Source organism: Amblyomma mixtum, chromosome 3 (genome assembly GCF_055824585.1).
Source record: "Amblyomma mixtum isolate Tamu chromosome 3, ASM5582458v1, whole genome shotgun sequence".
In the NCBI taxonomy this organism is placed as follows: domain Eukaryota; kingdom Metazoa; phylum Arthropoda; class Arachnida; order Ixodida; family Ixodidae; genus Amblyomma; species Amblyomma mixtum.
The window spans coordinates 110,134,887-110,156,425 of NC_143014.1; the positions used below are offsets into that span (position 1 = coordinate 110,134,887).

At 43.4% G+C, this 21,539-nt stretch overlaps 1 protein-coding gene across 1 annotated transcript in view; it reads left to right on the forward strand.

The window, feature by feature from the left end:
* Window positions 1-21,539, forward strand: part of LOC149351360 (uncharacterized) — a 48,482-nt gene that overhangs the window by 4,090 nt on the left and 22,853 nt on the right. The window contains exons 4-7 of the mRNA XM_089580712.1: window positions 3,124-3,255; window positions 6,673-6,784; window positions 10,334-10,397; window positions 14,235-14,366. Of these exons, the coding sequence (XP_089436838.1) occupies window positions 3,124-3,255; window positions 6,673-6,784; window positions 10,334-10,397; window positions 14,235-14,366 (440 nt within the window). The remainder of the gene's footprint in view (window positions 1-3,123; window positions 3,256-6,672; window positions 6,785-10,333; window positions 10,398-14,234; window positions 14,367-21,539) is intronic.

The following is a 21,539-nucleotide window of genomic DNA, read 5'->3' on the forward strand; positions in this document are numbered from 1 at the left end:
CCCTTAAGAGGCACAAGGTTTGATGTGATGTGTTCATTGTCTCAGAGGGTAGCTTGTCACACTGGTAGGAAAAGGGACACATCATTGGTCAAGTGACAGTAGTAGGGTGAATGAGCTAGTTGAGCAGAGTCATTTCTCTCATTTGTTGAACACTCCAAAAATGATTGTAGGGCACAGCCAGGCGTATTTGTGTTGCTGCTGATGTGGCCCTTGGTTTTCATTTCTTGGTTTGCTCTGATTGTGTTACTGTACCCCAAACATGTGTGAAGAAAAGAAGCTACACATTAGAACATACTTTTTGAGGAATCATTGCAGGAAATTGTCTATGCCTGGCTTCTTAACTTTTCTTTTTCTGGAATATAATGCCCCTACCATTTGGGCAGTTTCAGCATCTCAGTCTGCTGCTACAGGACTGACCAATGCTATGTGGCAGTTTTTGTTGGCCATTGAACTCAGTTTGCAATAGACTCAATCAGCGTTCAGCCTCGCACTCACTATGTGCTGGGGAGAAAATATATGCAGAAAAGCTTGGAACTAAACTAATAAAAGTTGTCTGGCTTTAATATTGTTCACTTGTGCGCAAATTACTTTAGCTCTTCACCTGCAGCAACAGCTCCGCAAATTTTCAGATGTAAACAAAAAAGCACCATTTTTTTGTGTATGTTGTTGCAGTGTTTTGCCAATTTGTCTCTTAGCACACTTTTTGATAGCTGAGAAGTGTTGCAGGGATGGTAGGGATGTGATAGCCTAGGGCAGTCACTGATTGGTGGCAGCTTTGCCAGCAAGAAATGAATGCTTCTGAAATAGAGTGCATAGCATTGCTTGTCATCAGCTCAGCATCATGATCTTTGGATTGGGCTGAACTGTTTGATTATTCAGATAGCAATTCAGCATGTGGCCTTTGGTTTACTTGGTGCCTGTCCAAATGGTTTTGCTGAATGGAGTTCACCTAGTTTGCTGTGCTTAGCACCATATGTATGATGAAGGGCACATTTCTCGGTGAGGATTGGAATTTGTCATGTGGCAGCGATGCCCATGAGCAGCCCTAAAATTTTGATGGCCATTTGCTCTACGTTCTTTGAGATAACCTTGTGTGACAGGTATGCTTGCTTTGGCAGTGGGTCTCATGAAAGAACTAATGTGGGAATAAAATGAGTTGTTCTTGACTGAGGCATGGGAAATCTGTTTACCAACTAGTGGTAATTCATAAAATGGGATGGGCTGGTCCAGCAGTGTTTCAAGGGTGTACTTACTCCAAGGTATGCATGACGCAGCTTTGCCAGCAACTACTGTGAAATAACTCTTAATTGTGACTCAAGATGTTTTGTTAGGCTAAGCATTGAAATTGTTGCTACCTGTTGCAAAAAGTGTCCTGGCCAGTGTACCTGAAGCCAGTGTATGGCTGCATGTGGTTTGTGGTGAAATGGTTTCAATAATTTGTTTACATTACCTGTGAGTGATAGTGAGATGCCTCAGTCTTTTCAGCAGCAGTGATCACTGCATTCATGTACGTTTTGCGGGCATGGGTCTTGGGGACTTGTGCAGTCTGTGGTACCTGCAACATGTGGGTTCGGATTCTGAAGTAGGCAAGCAGGGGAATTCCTGAGCAGTGTGATGCTGGTAACTGTTGTGGTTGAGAATCAGTTTTTAATTTGCTATGGTTTCTGGTGATAGATGATAGCAGGGATCCTCATTTTTCGTTGTTTTGTGTCTGCATAGTACCTTGGCATCTTGCTTATCTGTATTTGGGAATGTGTGAGAAATGTGCATTTGTGATCTATTTGCTAGCACTTGTGCCCTATTTAGGTAGTGCACTCTGTGTAGAATTATAATACAGATATAGCATACTTCGTTGACAGTGATTATGCTGTTTTTCACTCTACCACGTGCCTTTAATACACCTTTCCACCTCCCTGCTTATTTCTGTACAAAAACATTTTTTACTCCTGTGTAACTGTGGAAATGCGGAGGTAAATTGAATGTTGAGCTCAGTTGTGAGTTTTTGCTGTGTTCGCATGCTGTAGGTGGGGAAATGGGTTTAGAGGTGACATTTATGGATAGACCTCTCATAAAAGTTGGTCGTGCAGAATGGGATGCAAGCGAAGGTGCACAGGACCAAGGCAGAGGCTTCAAGGTGGTTTGAGGCTTTTTGGGTTTGTACTGAGGTAGTTCTGGAAATGATTGCCATCAAAGGACACCGGCAGAGTGTGCTTAAAATGTTTTCACCATGCATTCTTCAGAGAATTTTTGACTGGTAATTGTCCGCTTTAATATGCCAGAACTTATAATTCCCTGATGTTACTTTATACCTTATTATTTTTCACCCCTACAGTGCACAATGTAGGTTCATTGAATGCGTCTATTCCTCCTTTTTTTTTTTTTTTCCAATTCACCAATGTCGGTGTCCTTTGACCTTCTGGCCTAGGTGCTGTCATGCATCTGGGTATGCTTTTTATATTTTTATTTCAAGCTTTTGTGTGTTGATTGTTTGCTTCCAGTGACTGCTTTTCAGCACTTGCTTGAACTTTTGCTGTGCTTAAACTACTGTATGAGGCTGGTGTTAGGTTTCTGGGGAAATACTTGGCAGTGTTATTGGTCCAGAGAAATTGGAATTGCGACGTATATAGTACTAAGATAAAACATGCTTGCTGCGCTGCTATAGGTTCATCTAGTTATCCGATTAATGAGTACTCCAATGGGTGGGTAAAGCAACTAATGGTTGCACGTGTTGTTTGGGTCTGCTGCAAACGGAATGTGCATTCCCTGCAGACTTGTGCTGTACTGCTGTTTTACAGAATTAACATTAGTGCCATCTGTCTGCTGCACTGGCTGTGGCAGAGTGAATAGCTGTCTCACCCTTGTGCTGTTGGAATTATCAGTGATGTCTTCCCAAAAGCTGTTTGGGCCAAAATAAATAATTAATTTGTAAAGCTAACAGTAGCATGAGGTGCTGCAAGAAACGAAACAAGAAATCGTATCTGAAGTGCTAGGATGGGTCTTGAGGTTGTTAGGCATACTAGGCTGTGCCTGAGTTGGGTGCATGTGGCTAGAGTGGTTGTTAAAAATGTTTTGTGTGACTGCCTGGAGTGCTCACCAATTGATCCGTGGGGTACTGATCCACAGATAAGATGAAGGAGGTCACAGGGGTGCGCTTTAGCATCTCCAACCCGAACCTGGTGTACAACTCGTGCAGGGACGGCAGCGTCCGCGTCTGGGACCTCCGAAACATCAGACACCCAGTCTCCAAGTTTGTTGGTGAGATGGAATACTATGCATAGAGCTTTAATGCTGGCGGCAAGGTAGCTCCACAGGAGTTGGCCTCCTCCTTTGGGGTTGCCTGCTTGCTACTTTCTGTGTTTCAAGACTGTGTAGGCTGTGTTTCAGATTCATGTATTAATCGCACATGTTTGCCTTTACAAGGCCTATTCAATGTGGTAGAAGTGAAATTGCTTGAGTGGCACTTTGAAAGCATGTGCATCAAGAACAGGTTGTATAGAATGTCATATGAGGTCTGCAGTGACTTGCTGGTGTGTTCTGGACCTTTACACAGTTGGTGAGGAAGACTGAGCTGTAGTAATGAAGCTCCAAGTAAAGATATGCTGCAGGAGTGGCAATAGCAGCTAAAAGTGTTGGGCGTACTTTACACAGTGCCATGTTAGAGCACCACAAATCTGACTTAGAATGAAGTTTTCATGCCCACTGTTCAGGATTCAAGTACACAGCTTTATTCTCAGCATCTTGCTGCCATTATTGGAACATTGAAACACAGCCTATGTTTCTTTCTAGGGGGTGGAGTGACTCTCACAGGTGCCATTTGCTTGGTCATGCATTTGGAATGTAGCTATGTAGGCTTTTGTTTCCAGTTCCTTTCCCACGCACCACCCGTGCAAGGCTGCACGCATATAGCTAGGTGTTGCCTTGTGTGTTGCGACCAGATCTACCAGTGACAGCCTAATCACTTGCTTTGCTTTATTGACACGTATATAATGCGAGACAAATATAACGTGACAGATATATATATATATATATATATTATGTAACGCAATCTCAGCCTGTTGGAGCCAGCTACTGCCAAGGGCTCTGAGAAAACAGACAGCATGAAAAAATACAAAAGCAACGGGTGTGTCGACATTTGAGAGGCAACTCCTTAGGAATGTGCATGACATCATTGAGCCTAGTAAAGCCTCTGATGCGTCGACACTCACAGTTGCCCACACAGCAGTAGCCGCTATCACTGCTGTGCCACCGCTGTTTTGTGTTTCGGGCTGTCCATTCCTGTGCTTGTTCGCCCTTTTTTTGCTTTTTCACTCCACTCAACTCATTCAATGCCTTCGCTTTCTGCCTGGCCCGCATCACCGTTTTACCTTGTTCGTAGCCACCCTCTTTTTACCCATGCACACTGTGCAGCCCCAAGGCCGTCAGAAAGCTGGCTTCTCCTAGCAGCTTAGGAGCTTGGTGAAACCTACTGTAACTACCTTGAGGATAGAGAGAAAAAAATCGTATTAAATTTGTATCTTTGTTCCAAATATAACGCAAGATGGGTTCTGAAACTAATGAACTAAAGAAAAAAAATGTGCTTTATATTCGTGTAAATGCGGTATCTTTGTCCAGTGCCTTTAGGGTTGGACGTGTCCTGGGAACTTTTCATAGTGCCACTGCGAGTTTTTTATGCGAGCATGCCCTGCTCCCACATCTCAAAATTCTAAAGACATATGTTGTCAGATGGTGATGCACTCAAGAAATGTGCGTAAAATTGCTCGAAAGGCACGCATAGTGTAGACTGGAAAAGAGAACGTGTTGCAGAATCTGCTATTGGCCAAATAATATTGAGCAGACTACGCTGAAATGCACATAAGATGCATTTTTGCCTTCTGTGAGAAGACTTCACAGCTTTTCTATTTGCCAAGTTAAAGTATGATAGAAGAGTATAAAAAATTTCATTAATATAGGATTTTAAAGTTCAGTGCTACATTCTGCCAGCAGTTGATGTTCTGTTGTTAGAACCCCATTAACAGCTTTTTTTTTTTTTATCGTGGTGGTGCTTGGCTTAGAGAAGCCTGCTATGCTAAAAAGCATTTGCTTCCATGCTCGCTTGCATCAGATGCACACTGTTAGCAGTGCGTACATGGTCTTCTTCTCACAGCATGTTATTATGTACAGCCTTTGTCAAAAATTTGGAGCCTGGAGGGGTTTGCTTTGAAGCTGTATAATGGGGCTCTTGTGGCATCTGTGGAAGTCCCAAACTTCGGAGGATTGAGGACCAGAGTTCCTCGAACCTTAAGAGATTTTGAATGCTGGTGACTCATAACGAGCCACATGGCATGGCCCAGACGCAACCCCCCCCCCCCCCCCCCCCGCCTGGCTCTAAACTTTTGACAAAGGCTGTGCAACCTTTGCTCAATTGCCTGGGACAGCATGTGCGGGAGTGCCATGACTGTGTTGAGTGAATTTACAATACAGATGAAGTTGAAGTTACCTTTAAACGTATTATGCATATGCTGCCACTGGGACAATACTTAGGTCTTGGATTTCTGAGAGCAATATTAAGGCGGAAGGCAGCAGCACTTGGCACCACTTAGCTAAGGTGCTCGTCATACTGCACTCTTGGAAGGTGGGGTGGGGTCTGTGCGTGCATGCTGCCTCAGCTATAACCTCAGCTGTGAGCATGCTGCTCACTGGTTGCTGAGTTAATACCACTCCTCAAAAACAAGCATGAGTGCTGTGTTCATTAATACCTACTTGTAAGCATGGACTGTGCATTAAGCATGCAACCTGAGAAAATAAACCAATTTTTCTAAACCTTGTTCTTGGCGCATGATGGCCTTAGCCGCTTATGCGCCATTAAACCCAACACAACACAACGCAACCTGAGAAAAGATTTGAGGAGATTTTCACCATGGAGCTGCAACAAAGCTTGTTTTATTGAGTTGAATGCTGCAGGCTTCAGTGCTGCTGAACAAGCACTTTAATGGTGTAAGAACCTTTCTGCCAGTAGAAGTTTTTGAGAATTAAGTGATTGAGTGTTCAATTTACCAATAGAAAAAGCTTGTTCAGGGCTCCTGTGGTGTTGCAGAATGCAAGTACATTAGAGGCAACCTAATTACATGTGCAGCAGTTGTGATGAAATTTATTTTTAGAATGCTACGTCAAACAAATGACCTCTTCACAATAAACGAAAGCCAGAAATGCAGTTTTTCATTCTTGAGAAATATGTAATACTGGTACACGCCCCTCCAGTATGAAAGGGAATGACTAGTTTGCAGAGAAATACTGATTTCTTAGTTGTGTCTCTACTGCAGTTGAAAATGACTTTTCGATATTATATGCCAAATGGAAAACTAGTTAGAAAACAGGAAAAAAGTGTGCTTGTCACAAGTAATTGTGGAGTAATCATTAATTTAATGCTCAGACGTAGTTCCCTTTCATATTGGAGCGACCTGTACTTTTAGCCACTACTGCCCCTGACACAAGGCTCATGCTTATATTGCCATTGTACCTAAACAGTGATATTTATTACAGTCCTTTTGCATACTCCAAGGTGAACGATACTTGCTTGTAAATGATGATTTCTGTAGGTGCTTGTAGGGTGCTTTGGTTGGCTAATGCTTTTCTTTTGTTTTGTTTTGAGAAACACATCTAGAATACTGGTTTGTTGATGGGGGGGATGTGCAGCCAACACAGAGGGGAAGGTGAAGCCATTGTCGTGCTTTGACTTCAACTGCAACGAACAGTTTTTGTGTGCTGGCACGGACCTCTACGATGAAAATTCGTACCTGCTTTTCTGGTGAGTCCTAGGCTGAAGCTTTTCCTTTCTCTCTTCTTTTTGTAGTTTTATTTTGTTGGTTGTTGTTATTACTGAATATCTATTACCCCATATGGTGAAAGGCTGAGATGAGGCAGGATGCATAGAGAGGAGGTGCACCACAAGCATTCCTGGTGTGCCTTTCTGTGTGTTCTTTGACCAACTAGCCTGTATATCTGTGCTTGTAGAAGTCCTGATATTTTTCATATGTCTTTATTAAGTCTCCTCTGCTTGTCCACTCTAAGTGCTGGAAGGGCAGCTTGTTAGAAGAAGCTGTACCTTGTTAGAAATGTTTTGCCATGCTGCTGATCTGCATTTAGCTCAACTTATCTTTGCAGAATGTCGTAGAAAAAGCTCACATTCAGCCACCCTCTGTTAGTGAATACACTGTAATAAGTGAAATGTTACTTATGTATTGCTAGCCAGTGGAATGCACCATGCTTTTGCTCATGTTAAAGGTTTTGACGTCTGCACTATTGTGAAAGTGCAGTATTACCATTTGCTGCTTCCACCTTTGTTTCTATGTTAGAACACCCGTGCGGCCTTGCAGTTCTGCTGCCTCATTCAGTTATTTTGGAGCCTTTAACTGTTTCGCTACTGCGGAAAAATGGACGATTTGGAATGTACTGGAAAAAAAAATTTTTCACTAGAACTAACACACCCAGCGCATATTGCAATGCATGAAATTGTAGCTTACTAGTTGCACTTCTAAATGAAACAAACAGCAGAGTTGTGTGTGCGAAAGTACATGAACATTTATTTGTGAAATATGCCAGAAACATGAAAAAAGTATATAGGAAAAACAAAAATTACTGGGTGCACTAAGCCAGAAAATGATCAGAGGAAAACTGGAATATACAAACTGTTGCACATGATGATAGCTGTCATTATTCCCAGTTTCAGCTATGAGGAAAAATTATTGCACTTTCCATGGCCGGTCAAATCAGGGGTCATGACTGCGGTGCCACTGTGAAAAGCAATCATAGGTGAAGATGTGAAGCAGAGGTAGACTGACAGGTGCTTCACATAACGTTTGATCTTTGTTCCTGTCTTGTTCCCGGATAGCCGAGCTTGCAGTTTCTTTTTTCCATTTTTTTCGGTTGGTGATGAATAGATTCTGTGGGAGGATTGGGGGCGTGGACTTCTTTTACCTCATCATACCCGAAGATTTGTTGAATGAGCTGCTCCCTGAAAGCCAGCTGATAAAATTTGGCGTTTTAGGCAAGCTCTAAGAGATCAGGATGGATGAGGTTTTATCGATGTGTATCAAAAGCCAGGACACTTTCCAAGTCTTGCCAATATGTGCTGCCGCCACTGAATCATCTGAGTCCGTTACGTGCAAAAAAAATAAATAAACAAACAAAAAAAGTGAAAACCCAATTCTGGGAAATGATTTTTGATGGCAGAAGGCCAGAACAGCTTATTCCTGTATTTCAGTAGAGATATAGTCACGGCAGGTCAACAATTCCAATGTATATATGATGATTCCAATGGACTTGAACATCTCCAATGAATTCATGTCTTCCCATGAGCCGTCACGCCGAGCGTATGTTTGCCTGTCCCACATCTTCATCCGTGCATACTTATTAGTGTTTTCGCACACAGTCTTCATCACTTCCGCCATGAAGAGCACCAAAAAATGTCGAGAGGTTGAGCGAATCTCCGAGAGCCGCTCCGCAGCGATGCGCCAATATGGACACCTGGCTGTCGTCTTGGTAGAAAAACGCAATGCGACCTTGAGCATTTGGCAAACTGTCTTCGCCATACGTTGTGAAGACCCTGAAGCACAAAAGTAAACCACTGTCATCAATTACAAACCGCATGCACCACAGAAAACACAGAGCAAACGAAAACAGAACTTACATGCAAGTATGCGCAGACATTCCAGGCCCCTGAGGCGAAGTCTCGCTTTCGAAACCGAAATCCAATGTTTGTACATCGTTGCCTGACTTATACTAATCGCTGCTTTTGTTGCAAAAAACGAAACCGAAACCGGCCGACGTGCTCGGTGTCAGCTTTCGCCTTCGAGGAGCGAGCGGTGATATGGACGCCATTTTTTCCGGCTGACGCTGCTGCGGCCGTTCAAAGTTTTATTCTTTACGGTGCCCCCTCATGTTGAAATACCAAAATAAAAACTGAAATCAAAAGAGCAGTTGCACACAAACTAGATAGCGCAGGGCGTCCACGACGCTTCGAAATGAGCTTTTTTTTCCGCGGGCAATTTGAATCGCTCATATGTAAACAATGGCCTATGGTACGGTAGCGAAAGAGTTAAAGCAAATGAAAAGTGCTTACATGTGCTTTTTAACATTTCGTGTGCTACCACCGTGGCAGCATTTTTCCATAGCTTTGAAAATGGGAGGAGGGAGGGGTATGGGGCCCTCATGATCAACTATTTCCAAGTTCAGAGGTGCTGAATGAACCCTGATGTGAAAGAGGATAACTTCCACTGCTTAAAGTAGCCTCTCAGACATAAAAAAAAAAAAAACATTTAGAGCTAAGCTTACTAGTTTAGCTCTACAAATTTGTTTTTTTCTGGCTTAGCTCATTAAAGGGGTCATGACATGGTCTAGCAGCAAATAGTGGTTTTACGTTGCAGCTATTAGCCACGACGTTATGTGTACTTTGAAAAGAACTAGGGCTCTACGCGTGCATTTGAGCTAGAAATTGCAGTTAGAAGTTATCGGCTTTAAGCCCCTCCCCCTGGTAGCGACAGCCACATTGAAGCAGCCTGTGACGGCATGACTAGGGCCCAGAACTTTAGGCATTTGCATAAACATGCTTATAAATGCCTTAATGGGGGACTTTCGCACTTGCCTGCCTTTCCATCACTTTTTAGGCAATACTACCTATTTAACTGCACTTGTTGCCTATAAATGCCTAAATTTGGCATTTCGGTCCTTGGTGCAGTTTTTCAATTTTGAGACATCTGTCTAGATATGGTGAAAGGCGCGCGCCGGTGCGTGCACAAAAGGGCAAGGGTCTCGCCAAACGTTCTTCTTGAATTGTAACTGGTGCAATCAAAGAGGTTATATAACCTGCTCCGACGCCCGAACTGACGCCATCCAGCTGGGGACCATCGTCTCGGCACGCTTCGTCCAGCCGGGGACCATTGTCTCAACGCACGCAAGGCTTGCACACTCGTGCGCTCACTGCTCGGTCGTCACTCGGTCAACTCTGGGCTGCCTACCCCTCCCCAGAGAATGGCCACTTCTTTGTCTGCCCCTTCCAGAACACGCAACACTGACTTGAGCAGGCTTCACAACCTTTGCTTCGTCAGCGCTCTCCATTTCATTTCGTATTGACATGCCAAAAGACATGCCATTCTTGCTTTCCTTTTGTCACTTATCTTTTTGTCACGCATTGCAGCAGAGAAATGAAGGTTTAAAAGGGGCATGTAAATCGCCAGATACATTTTCTCCTTGTTTAGTGGCTCATAACTGTCTCTAAAAGTTAGCTCATTTTGACATGTAAATATACGAAAGAGATTCTGTTGTATATATATATTTTTTTTTATTTTATTTTTTTCAGGGATTTCAGGAGCAACAAAATTCTTGGTGGTTATTGGGACTCTCACAGTGATGATATTACTCAGGTAAGAGGATATGGTTTTTTGTGGTTTGGTTTTCCATTGTCACTATCCTACCAGGAGTGTGGGCTTATGGCAGCACATGCTAATCAGGGGAAATGGTGAAGGTTTGAGGGGGAGCATTGAAAGAGGGTGCCAGGGCCACTGTGGGTCATGGACAGCACCAGTGTTCAGGGTTTAGGTATGCATGCAGGGCCGTGATGTGAATTGTATGGCTTGGAATGGTGTAAGCATCCGTGTGTGGCTAGTATGTGCTCATGTCACTGCTTGACATTTCATTGTTCTCAAAATTTTGGCTTTGTTGTTAGTGCAGGCATGCTTTCAAGCTATAGAAAATACATAACTTAGTAGGGGTAACTTGTAACAAGGTAAGGACACGTCTTGGAAACTTTAGTTACTTGAATAATTGTTTTTTCAAGGTTTATTATTATTTCATGAAAGTGCAAACATCAGTGTAGCACTTGAGGAAGTTGTGAAGCTACCTGTTCCCGATTCAAATGTATAATAGTCTATGGTAGGTTCCACGGTAGCGAGAATGCAAGGCGTTGGGTTGGGGACGTGAACTTGAATGTTGGCTAGCAAACTGATGCCATCTCCCACTCCTTGTTCAGTTTGTTTTCTATCAGGCTGTAGAAGTTTATGTGGGATTTTTAATATGGGGAAAGGATGTGTTCAGACACGCACTTAACTCAGTGTACATGCATGTTCAGTATTGCAGAACTGTTATTTGGAAATTTGGTATTGATGTACAGGTCGATGTAAAGTTTTCGGAATGTCGCTGCTCCTAGAAAATTTTCTCGTTGCCTGGGTACATGCCTGAAAGAGCAGGTGCAGTGAGTTAGTTCTAGCCACTAGTGCTAGCTTCACCTTTCCTTCACTGGACACGTGCATTTGCTTCTGAAAGAGTAGGTGCAGTGAAGTAGCTCTAGCCCCTAGTGCTAGCTTCACCTTTCCTCAGCTGGGTGCATACATTTGCTTTCAAAGCAATGCCGCCAACTGTAAAGAGACCTGTATGAATGCATTTCTTGTGCTTCTGCATACAGATTTGTCGGTTTTTGGGTGATACATATATATTTTGTGGCCCCATGAGATTTGTATCAAGATTCTAATGTATTAAGGCTTATTCTCCTTAAATGCCAGATAAAATGTGTAAATTTTAGGCTGCTTGGTTGGAAAAAGGTGAACAAAATACATGATTTGTCAGAATGATATTGCCAAGCCTCCATAAAATGGCAGTACTAGTGCTAACCGTTTATGAGGTGCAAGCTGTGCGTATGTCTCAAATGCACACAGATGGTAAAATTGCACTCAGAATCGCTCTAGGAATTGAATGACATCACTTTCAAGCCGTTTCGACAACTGGTTTTGTAGAAAAGAAGGGTTGCACAGTTGTACCATTGACTTCGTAAAAGGACCTAAGATGTGGTACGTGTCCTTACTTCAGACTTTTGGACCTATTGGACAACTTGTATTAGAACTGAAAATTGCTTCAAGAAGTATTATGAGGTAGCTGACATGAAAAAGGCTCAAAATTTGAGCTCAAAACTTTTTCAAAAACTTTACACCTGTGTTTGTAAAAACACAGAACACCAAGGAGGCCGAGTTGCGAAATATAAAACACACTGAATGGTTTGTTTGATAGTTTGGTAGTAATCTGCACACAAAATAATGGTACGCAAGTTCATCATTTTCCGTTTGCCAGCCCTTGAAGCAAGTGGTACTTAATGTCTTGCTGCTGCACAAGGGGTTAACTGCAGAGTGAGCCACTGACAGCTGTCAGTATGTAATATCTGGTGAAGAAGCCTGCAAAAAATGCTGCTCTGCAAACTCTGAAATGCTTGCTTGAGCCAGTGAACTGCATATTGGGAGATGCGAAGGCAAATGATGATGATGACGCTCTTGGTCAAGGCAACACTGCATTGAAGTGCACAAGACAGCACCAAATCCAGAAGAAAAGGGAGCAGCCATAGCTGCTTTAGAAAGAAAAAATTTTGCTGAAAGGGTTGAACCATCCCTGAATTTTGACTTTTGGTGCCCTTAAAATTCTCAAAAAAGTTTTGCATTTTTCATTCAAAATTCTGTAGAAACGCTGCTGAGTTTTTTATTAAGACTCTTGTGAGTTGGAGCTGGGCAGAGACCTCAGTTCTGAGTCAGCCAGTTAGGCCCCTTTATTTATGATTTCCAGAAGCGATTTCAAATTTCCCAAAGTCTCGCTGACGTGCAGGGGTTCTGCAGCAATGAAATTTTCAAAAGTATGCTCTGAAGGACAGCATTTAGGATATGTGTAGAGGAGGGTTGTAAATCGTTTACATTGTTCACACCCTCGTTGGGCAGAAATGTGCAAAGTGTCCTTGTTGACCTCTAGTTTAACAAAAGGACATTGCAAATCTTTGAACATTATCCCCAGTCATGTGTTCATTAGGATAATAAAAAGAATGTCTGAATGCAAGCACCACTTGTCAGTGCATTGTGTCATAGCTGTCATGAATGTCACTTTGCAGAAAACGTTGGTCCACATTCAAGAGTGATAGAATGGCAACTCGTGTTGACTGCTGTGACAGTATTTGGCATCAGGCAGTCCTCAATGTGTGCTGCTCACTCTATTACTTTTCTGGACACCGTGGTGCAATCAAGAAGGGCATCTTGACCTGAATGTTACCATTACTTGCTGCAGTGCAGATTAGTCCTGAAGCAAATTCCACAAACCCACTCGTACTGACTGTGCCAAATGGTTTCACATTTGGCGCAGAAGTGTATTAAAGCTGCAGTCAACGCCTACTTTACAGGGTGTTTCTGCAGAGGGGGAAGTGGCAAGTAACCCTTGCCTTAATGTCCTTAAGTATGTATAATCACTTTCGCCACAGCATTGATCAGTTTGAGCTAAATTAGCTTGCTGCTAGTATGTAAAGTTTGTTAGTGATTCCTTCATGGGAAATTTGCTTAGGGCTGTTGTCTGATTCTAATTCAACCTACATACATGGGGCACTGCAGGGCACTGCACTGCAGAGTAGAAGGCCAGGCAGTGCAAGAAAATAAACTTTGTGCGGGCACATTTTCTAACACTAATCTTGCGCTATATAATGCAGGTGATGTAGCATTCTTGGGGGTGCACTTAGTGCTTGTCATGTGCACTTCTTGCATGTTGCGTATTCAAAAGCTGATAAACACAGAGTGGTATTTGTGTTGTGTGACTGTGGGAAAAAGAAAAGCACCTTTGTGCATTGATGCAGTCTTGCATGCAGTGCTGCCTTCCTCCAAAGTGCAAGCAGTTACATGAGCACCACCTCAAAGAATGTGTTGTGGTTAACAGGGTTTTGATTGTGTTATGTCTGAAAGCTGAAATAGTAAGTCTGGATTTTGCACATTTTGGTTAAGCTTCTGCTTCAAATACACATCTTGCTGTGCCGTTCGAATTGGTGCACTTTATTTCTACTGCAGTTGTTATTGCATAATGTGCTAAATTCACTGTGGGATGTTGTTGACTTCATGTCAGCAACATGCCATGTGTTCGTCACTTGGTGATACAGCATTTGTGGCAGGTATAGATACTGAGGAAGATGCAAGTAAAAGACCAGACTTGTTCTTCACCAGTTTTTTTATGATATAGGTGTTGTTCAGATACCACGCTGGGGTTGCTGGATTTCTTTGTTGGCGTAGGACCCTGAGGCAGAAGGCAGTAGCTGTTGAACATATCAGCTGCTCTGCACTGTAGTCCCATCGGGGATATGTAGCTGTATATCAGGCATTCATGGGCATCCGCAGCATGGTGGCGGTAGAGCCCGTTCAGAAAAAAAGCCGTGTGCAGGTTAGCAAACAACAGCTCATCTTTCCTGTGGGCGTCAGATCAAGTTCCACCCGTCGAAGCCCAACTGCATGGCCTCAGCCAGCATGGATTCCCTGGTGAACCTGTTTGATATCAGCCAGACTGACGAGGACGATGCATTACAGGCCACCCTCAACTGCGACTGCTCAATTGTGAGTACAGAGTTGCTTGCATGGCGACTGTGATGGAGCCCGGAATTTGGTCATGCATTTCCTTAGAGCGAGTGGACACATTGAAGCACTCTTGCTTCATGCAGAAGAGCTGAACTTGCTCGTTTGCTTTTGCTAATGTTTGCTGTTTAGACTGAGTCAGCAGTGGATTACAGTAGAACCCCACTGTAGTAAACTCGTGTGAAGTAAAGTAAAACTAAGTCCCATTTCGCCTTCTATTGATGACTGCGCTTTATTTTTATTTTTATTTTATAGTAAAGCGCGTCTGGCCATGGAAACGCACTTCCTCTGAAATGGTGACATCACAGCACATGTGCTGTTTAGGATAGTGAGGCTAGATAACATTCGGAGGCAAATGGGTACTGAAGGCGATAAAATGGCACTCTTTGAGATGGCTTAACCTCAGTGCTCGTGAGTTGTGAGAAGCCAACTTTTCGAAGACCTTGGGGCCGTGGGGCAATGCGCATGGTGTGCATAAGAAAAAGAGTAAATCTTGCTATGGACGTAGAAAGAAGGCGCCGTGGGATGCTGAGAAAGGAAAGTCAGTAAAAGTGCAGTGAGTAGTAGGGAAGAGATAAAAAGGGGGCGAACATTCGCTGCACCGGGCAGTGGAAGTAGAGGTGTGGTGGCACTGTGTGGGTGGTTTTGCAGCACTTGACTGTAGTGCGCAGGTTTTTAAACTATTGCCTCTTAAGTGATACTGAAGCCACGGAACACGACGTCATGTCCATGCAGAGCTTTGGTTTCCATATGGAATCAAACTGACTATATTTGTTGCTGTGTTGTTTACGTGCTAATGTGGTACAGTTAAATCTGGATATAGAGAGGTTGAAAAGAAGTCCGCATTTTTTGTTACATCCAGGTTTTCGTTACTTGCAGTTTTTGCAAGACGGCCCAGAAGGACAATGCAGAATGGAAACCAAAATAAGAAATATAATGTAGGTGAAATCACCTCGAAAATGTTTACAGAAAACCCCATTACTCGAAGTCATAAACTCAGAGAAACGTTCCGTGATTGCACTTTAGCACAACTGCTGTGGCTCGTGCAACACCGCTGCGAGTGGGTTGGGAAGAGTAGGAGAGGCGGGGGCACCGCAGCTGAGCGGCAGGAGAGCGCATGGTCGCGCCGGAGCCATAGACCGGTCCCAGGAAACGGACTCTTCGCCTTGCGTTGCTGCCACTCTGCCGTTTCCGCTCCAGAGTCCCAACACGCAAGAGCTATCGGCGCCAGAATCGCGAGCAACCGCGCGGCGGCAATGGGCACGCACTGCACGTGCTGTTTCGTTTTTGTTCAGTTTTATCATTTTTCGTTGCTTTTGAGCATGAGTTGTTGTAGTTGCCATGTGGATGGCGCTCCAAAAGTGAAAACAGGGATGCGCCGAAGGCGCTGGAGCACGACGCATTGACTCAACTGCGGTCGCTTGTTGCTATCGTTGACGTTCCTGTCATGTCAGTTCATGCTTTATCGTCGTGAAACTTTTCAGCCAAATTTCGTAACTCAGCACAAGCTAACACATGGTCGGCTTAGTTCTTTATATCGAGGTCAACCGCTGCTGCGTGTTTGTTACATGGAGGTCTCAAATACATGCGCGCTTCAATGGGGGGGGGGCGGCATAGGGGAATTTTTTAACAAACTTCGTTACATCGAGGAATTCGCTATATGGAGGTTTGTTACATCTAGGTTTGACTGTACTTCCGCAAGACGCTAATGAAATCGAAAACGTGATAACTGAAAATAGATCGTTAGTGCACAGTGGGATGATTAGGATAAAAGGTACTTCTAGGTGGTTCTTTTCCAAACCATCACTGTGTGTTAAGTAATTAGCCAGTTTACAGACAGCATCCTCAGAGTCATGCCGTCACCAGCAGCTGTTATATAGTAAAGATTTTTGTTGGGCTGAATGACTTTAATATGAAGGTTTTTTTTTTTTTTAACAACAGAAACTTTATTGTGAGAACAGATGATATACACACACTGTTTGGACCGATAGCTACAAAGCTAGTGGCCGGTCCGATACAAAAATTACTTGCAGTTCAGCCGCAGAGCGCGGAATACTAAAAAGTTAATCATGTTATACACAAAAGTGCAGGTTACAAAAAAACACGCAGCAAAAAACAAGAATAAGATGAGACTGCAAGAAGAATACAAAAATAAAACACATAAAAGAAAAGAATACACAGAATACAATGGAAAAACATACCAAAACCAAGCACCGAGAAAAACGAGGTGTCAAGAATTCACAAAAAAAAGTTTCAGGCAAAATTTGATTAGACTTGAAATGCAGTTTGCAAGTCATTTTAAAATTTCTGGCTACTTTTACCTCGATGGGCAATCCGTTCCATATTTTTGCTCCATTGAACTCTATCCGGCGTTCACCATATACATTGCTACATTTGGGAAGGTTAAGTTTACAATTGGATGCTTGTCTTGTATTACGGGAAGGTAGGGAAAAAAGGCTTAACGGAAGGGGAGAGCTAGTGTTTATTATGCTGTTTATTAAGAGCGAGATTTTATAGTTAAGCATGGATGGGAACGATAGTACCTGATTAGCATAAAAAATGTTGCTCCTAGAGTGATCTGAATCAGACCTTACTGTGTCAGATGTACTGTGCTAAGCCATACCGTATTTACTCGCATAATGATCGCACTTTAAAAAAAATTATGCAAATTTAAGGGTGCGATCATTACGTGGGGTAAATTTTCTACAAAAAATTTTTGAGCCCTGAAAATGCAAACAAGTTGCAGGTCAGACTACCCTTGTCACACGGGGGTGCTACCCGCGGTTACACCCCTAAATGCAGTTATCGCGAACCAAGCTTGGCCAGCTCGGTTTGCGCCGTTAACTGAGAAGGTAGAGTGCGAAAAGCACACGGGCTGGCCCGCTTCAGGAACATACTTTCTTCGCACTAAATCATGTTCCAAGAGCAACGCATCAAAATAGGCAGTGTGTATAATGCTGCGCGACGGTGCTTTTATGCAGCCTTTGATCTCGTCCGAAGGCGCAGCAACAGCATACAACAGATACGTCCCGCGGCGCTCAAGCTACGCATTTTACTGCCGTTACGGCGAAAAATGACCAGTCCCTGCCGCAGCGTTAAATTAGATGACACGTTCGCAATGCTCGCAGCACTGGATTCCGCGCGTTTACCGCAGTGGTGCCGCCCGCGAGCGCGGCAGACAATGGCGCTCTGGTGTGCAGCTCCCAGGTCGTCGCTACGCCTAACTTGTTTCGTATCGAAGCCGCAGCAGACGACGCTTTCGAATCGACCAGCGCTGTACTAAATGGTCAACTTATGGTGCTGCCTTACTGACAACCTAATTGTTTCATATTAAAAGCAATATATACGATCAATTTCAGTGACACCTTAACATCGGAGCTGGCGTGCAAGCAGATCGGGTCAGTCGTGCTGCAACGGCGGCAGCTGCTACGCGGCTGTGAACGTAAAACTATCTTGTATCGCAGTGATTACTCCTACCAGCAACTCGGTGCAGTTCAGCGATCCTCAAGGAGGATTCATTTTTGACATTGCCGTATCCCAGGGCTTATTATTTACGAGAACATGTTTAGCCGGATCACCGTGTCACTTCATTCATTGCACCGCAACCCACAACAGTGGGTTGCGGTGTGACAGTGTGACAACGGCGAACCGTGATTCGAGATAAATACATTTAAGTTTGGTATCCGCGGTTAAGCATAACCGCATTTAGACTGCCCGTGTGACCGCAGGTCAACCAACAGGCGGCTGCCGCTGCAATGATGACAGAGCAAGATGGCCATCTGCACGTGCCATCTGTCAGACAGATGGCAAGTGCGATCATCGTCGGCTAGACTCGACATCGTCAACAAATTGCAGCGGCAAGTTCGGGGTGCGATCATTACGCGGGGGATAAAAAATTGAATTTTGCCAACAAAATTAGGGGGTGCGATCATTATGCAAGTAAATACTGTAACTGTAAAGGTCTGTTCATATATTAAGCCTGTTCGTCTTTGGGCCATATCTAGCAGGTAGTCTGTGCCAAGCAATCTGAATCTTGCCAGCAGGTGAACACACAAGCTGTGTGAAGAAATTGCAACTGCCGGCACATGTCAAAGCATTCAGAAATAAAATTTCAACTTCTGCAGGTGTAGTGTGCTGGAGAATAGAGTTGGAATATATCTCAATATGTGCAGCAGTTCAAGTCTCTGGGTATTTCTTCTTTCTTTAATGTTGGTACTTACTCATTGTGCCTTGTCTAAGGTCGAGGGAGGCATCCATTTAACTTACACACGTGTGCATTGCAATGTCAGCGCATGTTAAAGAACCCCACCCAGGTGGTCTAAATTAATCGGAGTTTTCCACTGTGGTTAACACCCTCAAGTGACCCATGTGTCACTTGAGGGTGTTAACTATATAGTTAACAATTTTTATATTCATAACTTGTTTTACAAGGTCACAGGGTTGTTACAAGGTTGTGCTGCTTCGAAATGCCATTGAAACCTGATTTTACATAGTCCTCTGAGATCACATTTTTTTCGTAAAATTGGGAAATTTATGTAATCATAAGCATGTGATTGTATTGTTGGCACACTTTTGTTAAAGTGCTTATGCATGTTGGTTTATTCCTGTCTATACGGTTCAAAAAATAAACAGTAGAACCACACTGTTATGTTCCTGCATGCTGCATTCTCTTGGTGGCTGGTATGCTATTGCAGACTAACCTTATTCCAACTTTCATAGAATCTGGCTGTTAAATCGCATATGTGAAAGGGTTCATAATGAAACATAATGAGTGGTGCTGTAAGCCGATTCAAGTGGCAAGTGCCAGCTGCTGTAATAACTTTTGATATGGTTTGGCCTGTCTGCACATTTACTATTCATATCATATTTCTACTAGCCTCTGAGCATGCAATTTTTTCATGTTTCTTCGCCTGAAGCACCACAGAAATTAACCTTAAAAATACCACACACTCTATAAAATGTGGTAACAGGCATAAAGACAAATTTGTGTAATAATTCGCAGAAAACAAGACCCGCGTTGTAGTGGGGAAAATAGGTAACCAAGCACAAAACAGCCGGAAAATCGAAGCAAAGAACTGAGCATCAGAAAGCGGGTCCCATTCCATTGTGCCACAAAGCCAGACAGTGGAGTTGCTCATGATGAGCTGGACGTGCTGACTGCGGCTAGTGGTGTGGTCACCACGTATTTGTGCTTGTGATGGTTGCTCATCCCAAGGCCAGCCTTTACTTGACTAGGCTCAGAGATGGTGAGGGCTGCAGGTACTTCACAGGACCAACCAAGCCATGGCCATATGTTGATTATCGTCATTGTTACTTCAATGTTTGTACCACCGTTGCCTCTCTCCAGGCCTGTTTTGATGGCAGTCGGCATCACTGCATTCAGCATCACTGCATTCAGCATCACTGCGTTCGGCATCACTGCGTTCGGCATCATTACATGGCACTAAAAGAGTGCATAGCATTTTCAGTGGAAGAAACGTTCAACATTCTGTGCAGTGGATGAAGACCGGACACATTGGTTTGGTTTATTGGGGACTTAACATCATAAAGCGACTCAGGCTATGAGGGAAGCTCCAGAAATTTCGACCACCTGGGGATCTTTAACGTGCACTGACATTGCACAGTACGCAGGCCTCTAGAATTTCGCCTCCATCAAAATTTGGCCGCCACAGCTAGGATCAAACCCGCATATTTCTGGTCAGCAGGCAAGCACCATAACCACTGAGCCACCGTGGCAGCACTGGTACATGTGAAATATTTGAAACTGATGGCACCGTCGTCATGCAGCAAGGTAGGTAGCAGTGGTGACAAAGCCAAGATTCAGGAAGAAAGCAGCCAGAGATTACTCTCACATCCACTGTAACTGCGTCAGACAGATATGAAGGCACATGAGTTAAAGTGACAGTCTTGAGATCCACAAAGCCTTGGAGATTCTAGAGAAGCATGCCCTACCTTTAGGAAATAAAAATAAAGCACCAGACGGATAATTTTTTTCACTGGTGACGTTGAGGTTGAAATAAACTTAAGCACAATCTACTTTAAAGCTTTGCTTTTCAATGCGAACGGCTGCTATACGTTTCCTAGCTTAGTTTTTTTTGTGTGTGGTGGAGTGATTAGTGCAACAGTAGAATTCTATTGTATTATTCTTGCGCCTGAGAAGCAGGTTTAAAAATTTTTATTTTTTTTCACTATGAAAACCGTTTGTTCTCCCAAGTGCCAATTTTCAGCAGTGTCATTACACACTTCTTATACCGGGTATTTCAGCGAACACTTTCAAAAAATTTTCATGAATAGGCTTTTTGGTGTAAAAATATGGCCTTTGCAGTACAGTATTACCAGTGTTGGCAAACACCAGAAAACTAGTAAGCTGGTTAACCAATTTTTAATAATTAACTTAGCTAGCCGACTTAGGTGCATAGTTGCAATTAGAGATTTGTAGCCGGAGCCATATCAGTTTTTAGAAATTAGAAAACGCGATTACCCTTGACGCTGTGGCTCGACAAAATTGGCTTTTTCTGCTATTTATGTGCACTGGAGGGGTTGCTTTGCCTGCATGCTTTCAAAAGCCCATGTGTTTCTGCACGATGCAGCCAGATTTTGTCGAGGCACAGCGGCGAGTGTAATCGCGTCATCGAAATTCTAAAAACTGATATGGCTATTACTAACGACTGGCTACAAACCTCGTAGGTGCCTAATTCTACTAGTTAAAAAGTTAATTATTAAAAATTAGTTAACCAGCTGGCTACTTAAGAAATACACCGCTTTTCTGGTGTCTGCCAACACTGGTAACACTGTTCCCCAAAAAGCCTACTTATAAAAAAAAATTTGAAAGTGCTCGCTGAAAAACCCGGTATACTAAGCCATTCAATGCTCCTTCACTTCTTTAGATTCAGCAGACCTTCCATCACCTGGCCAGACTTCAACAGAGGACCTTGAGGAGTCCCCGCAGTAGCATCTAGCATTCCCTTTGACAACAGTTTTTGGAATGTGCTCAATGTCTGGAATTTCTGTTGCATCCGCTTTCGTGCTAGCATCATCACCTAAATGGTTCTTGAGAATGTCAACTTGGATTACACAGTTGAGCCTACGTATAACAGCCTCACTTTAATGAGCATTCGCGTTGTATGGTAGAACATGCTGTTACATTTTTCACCG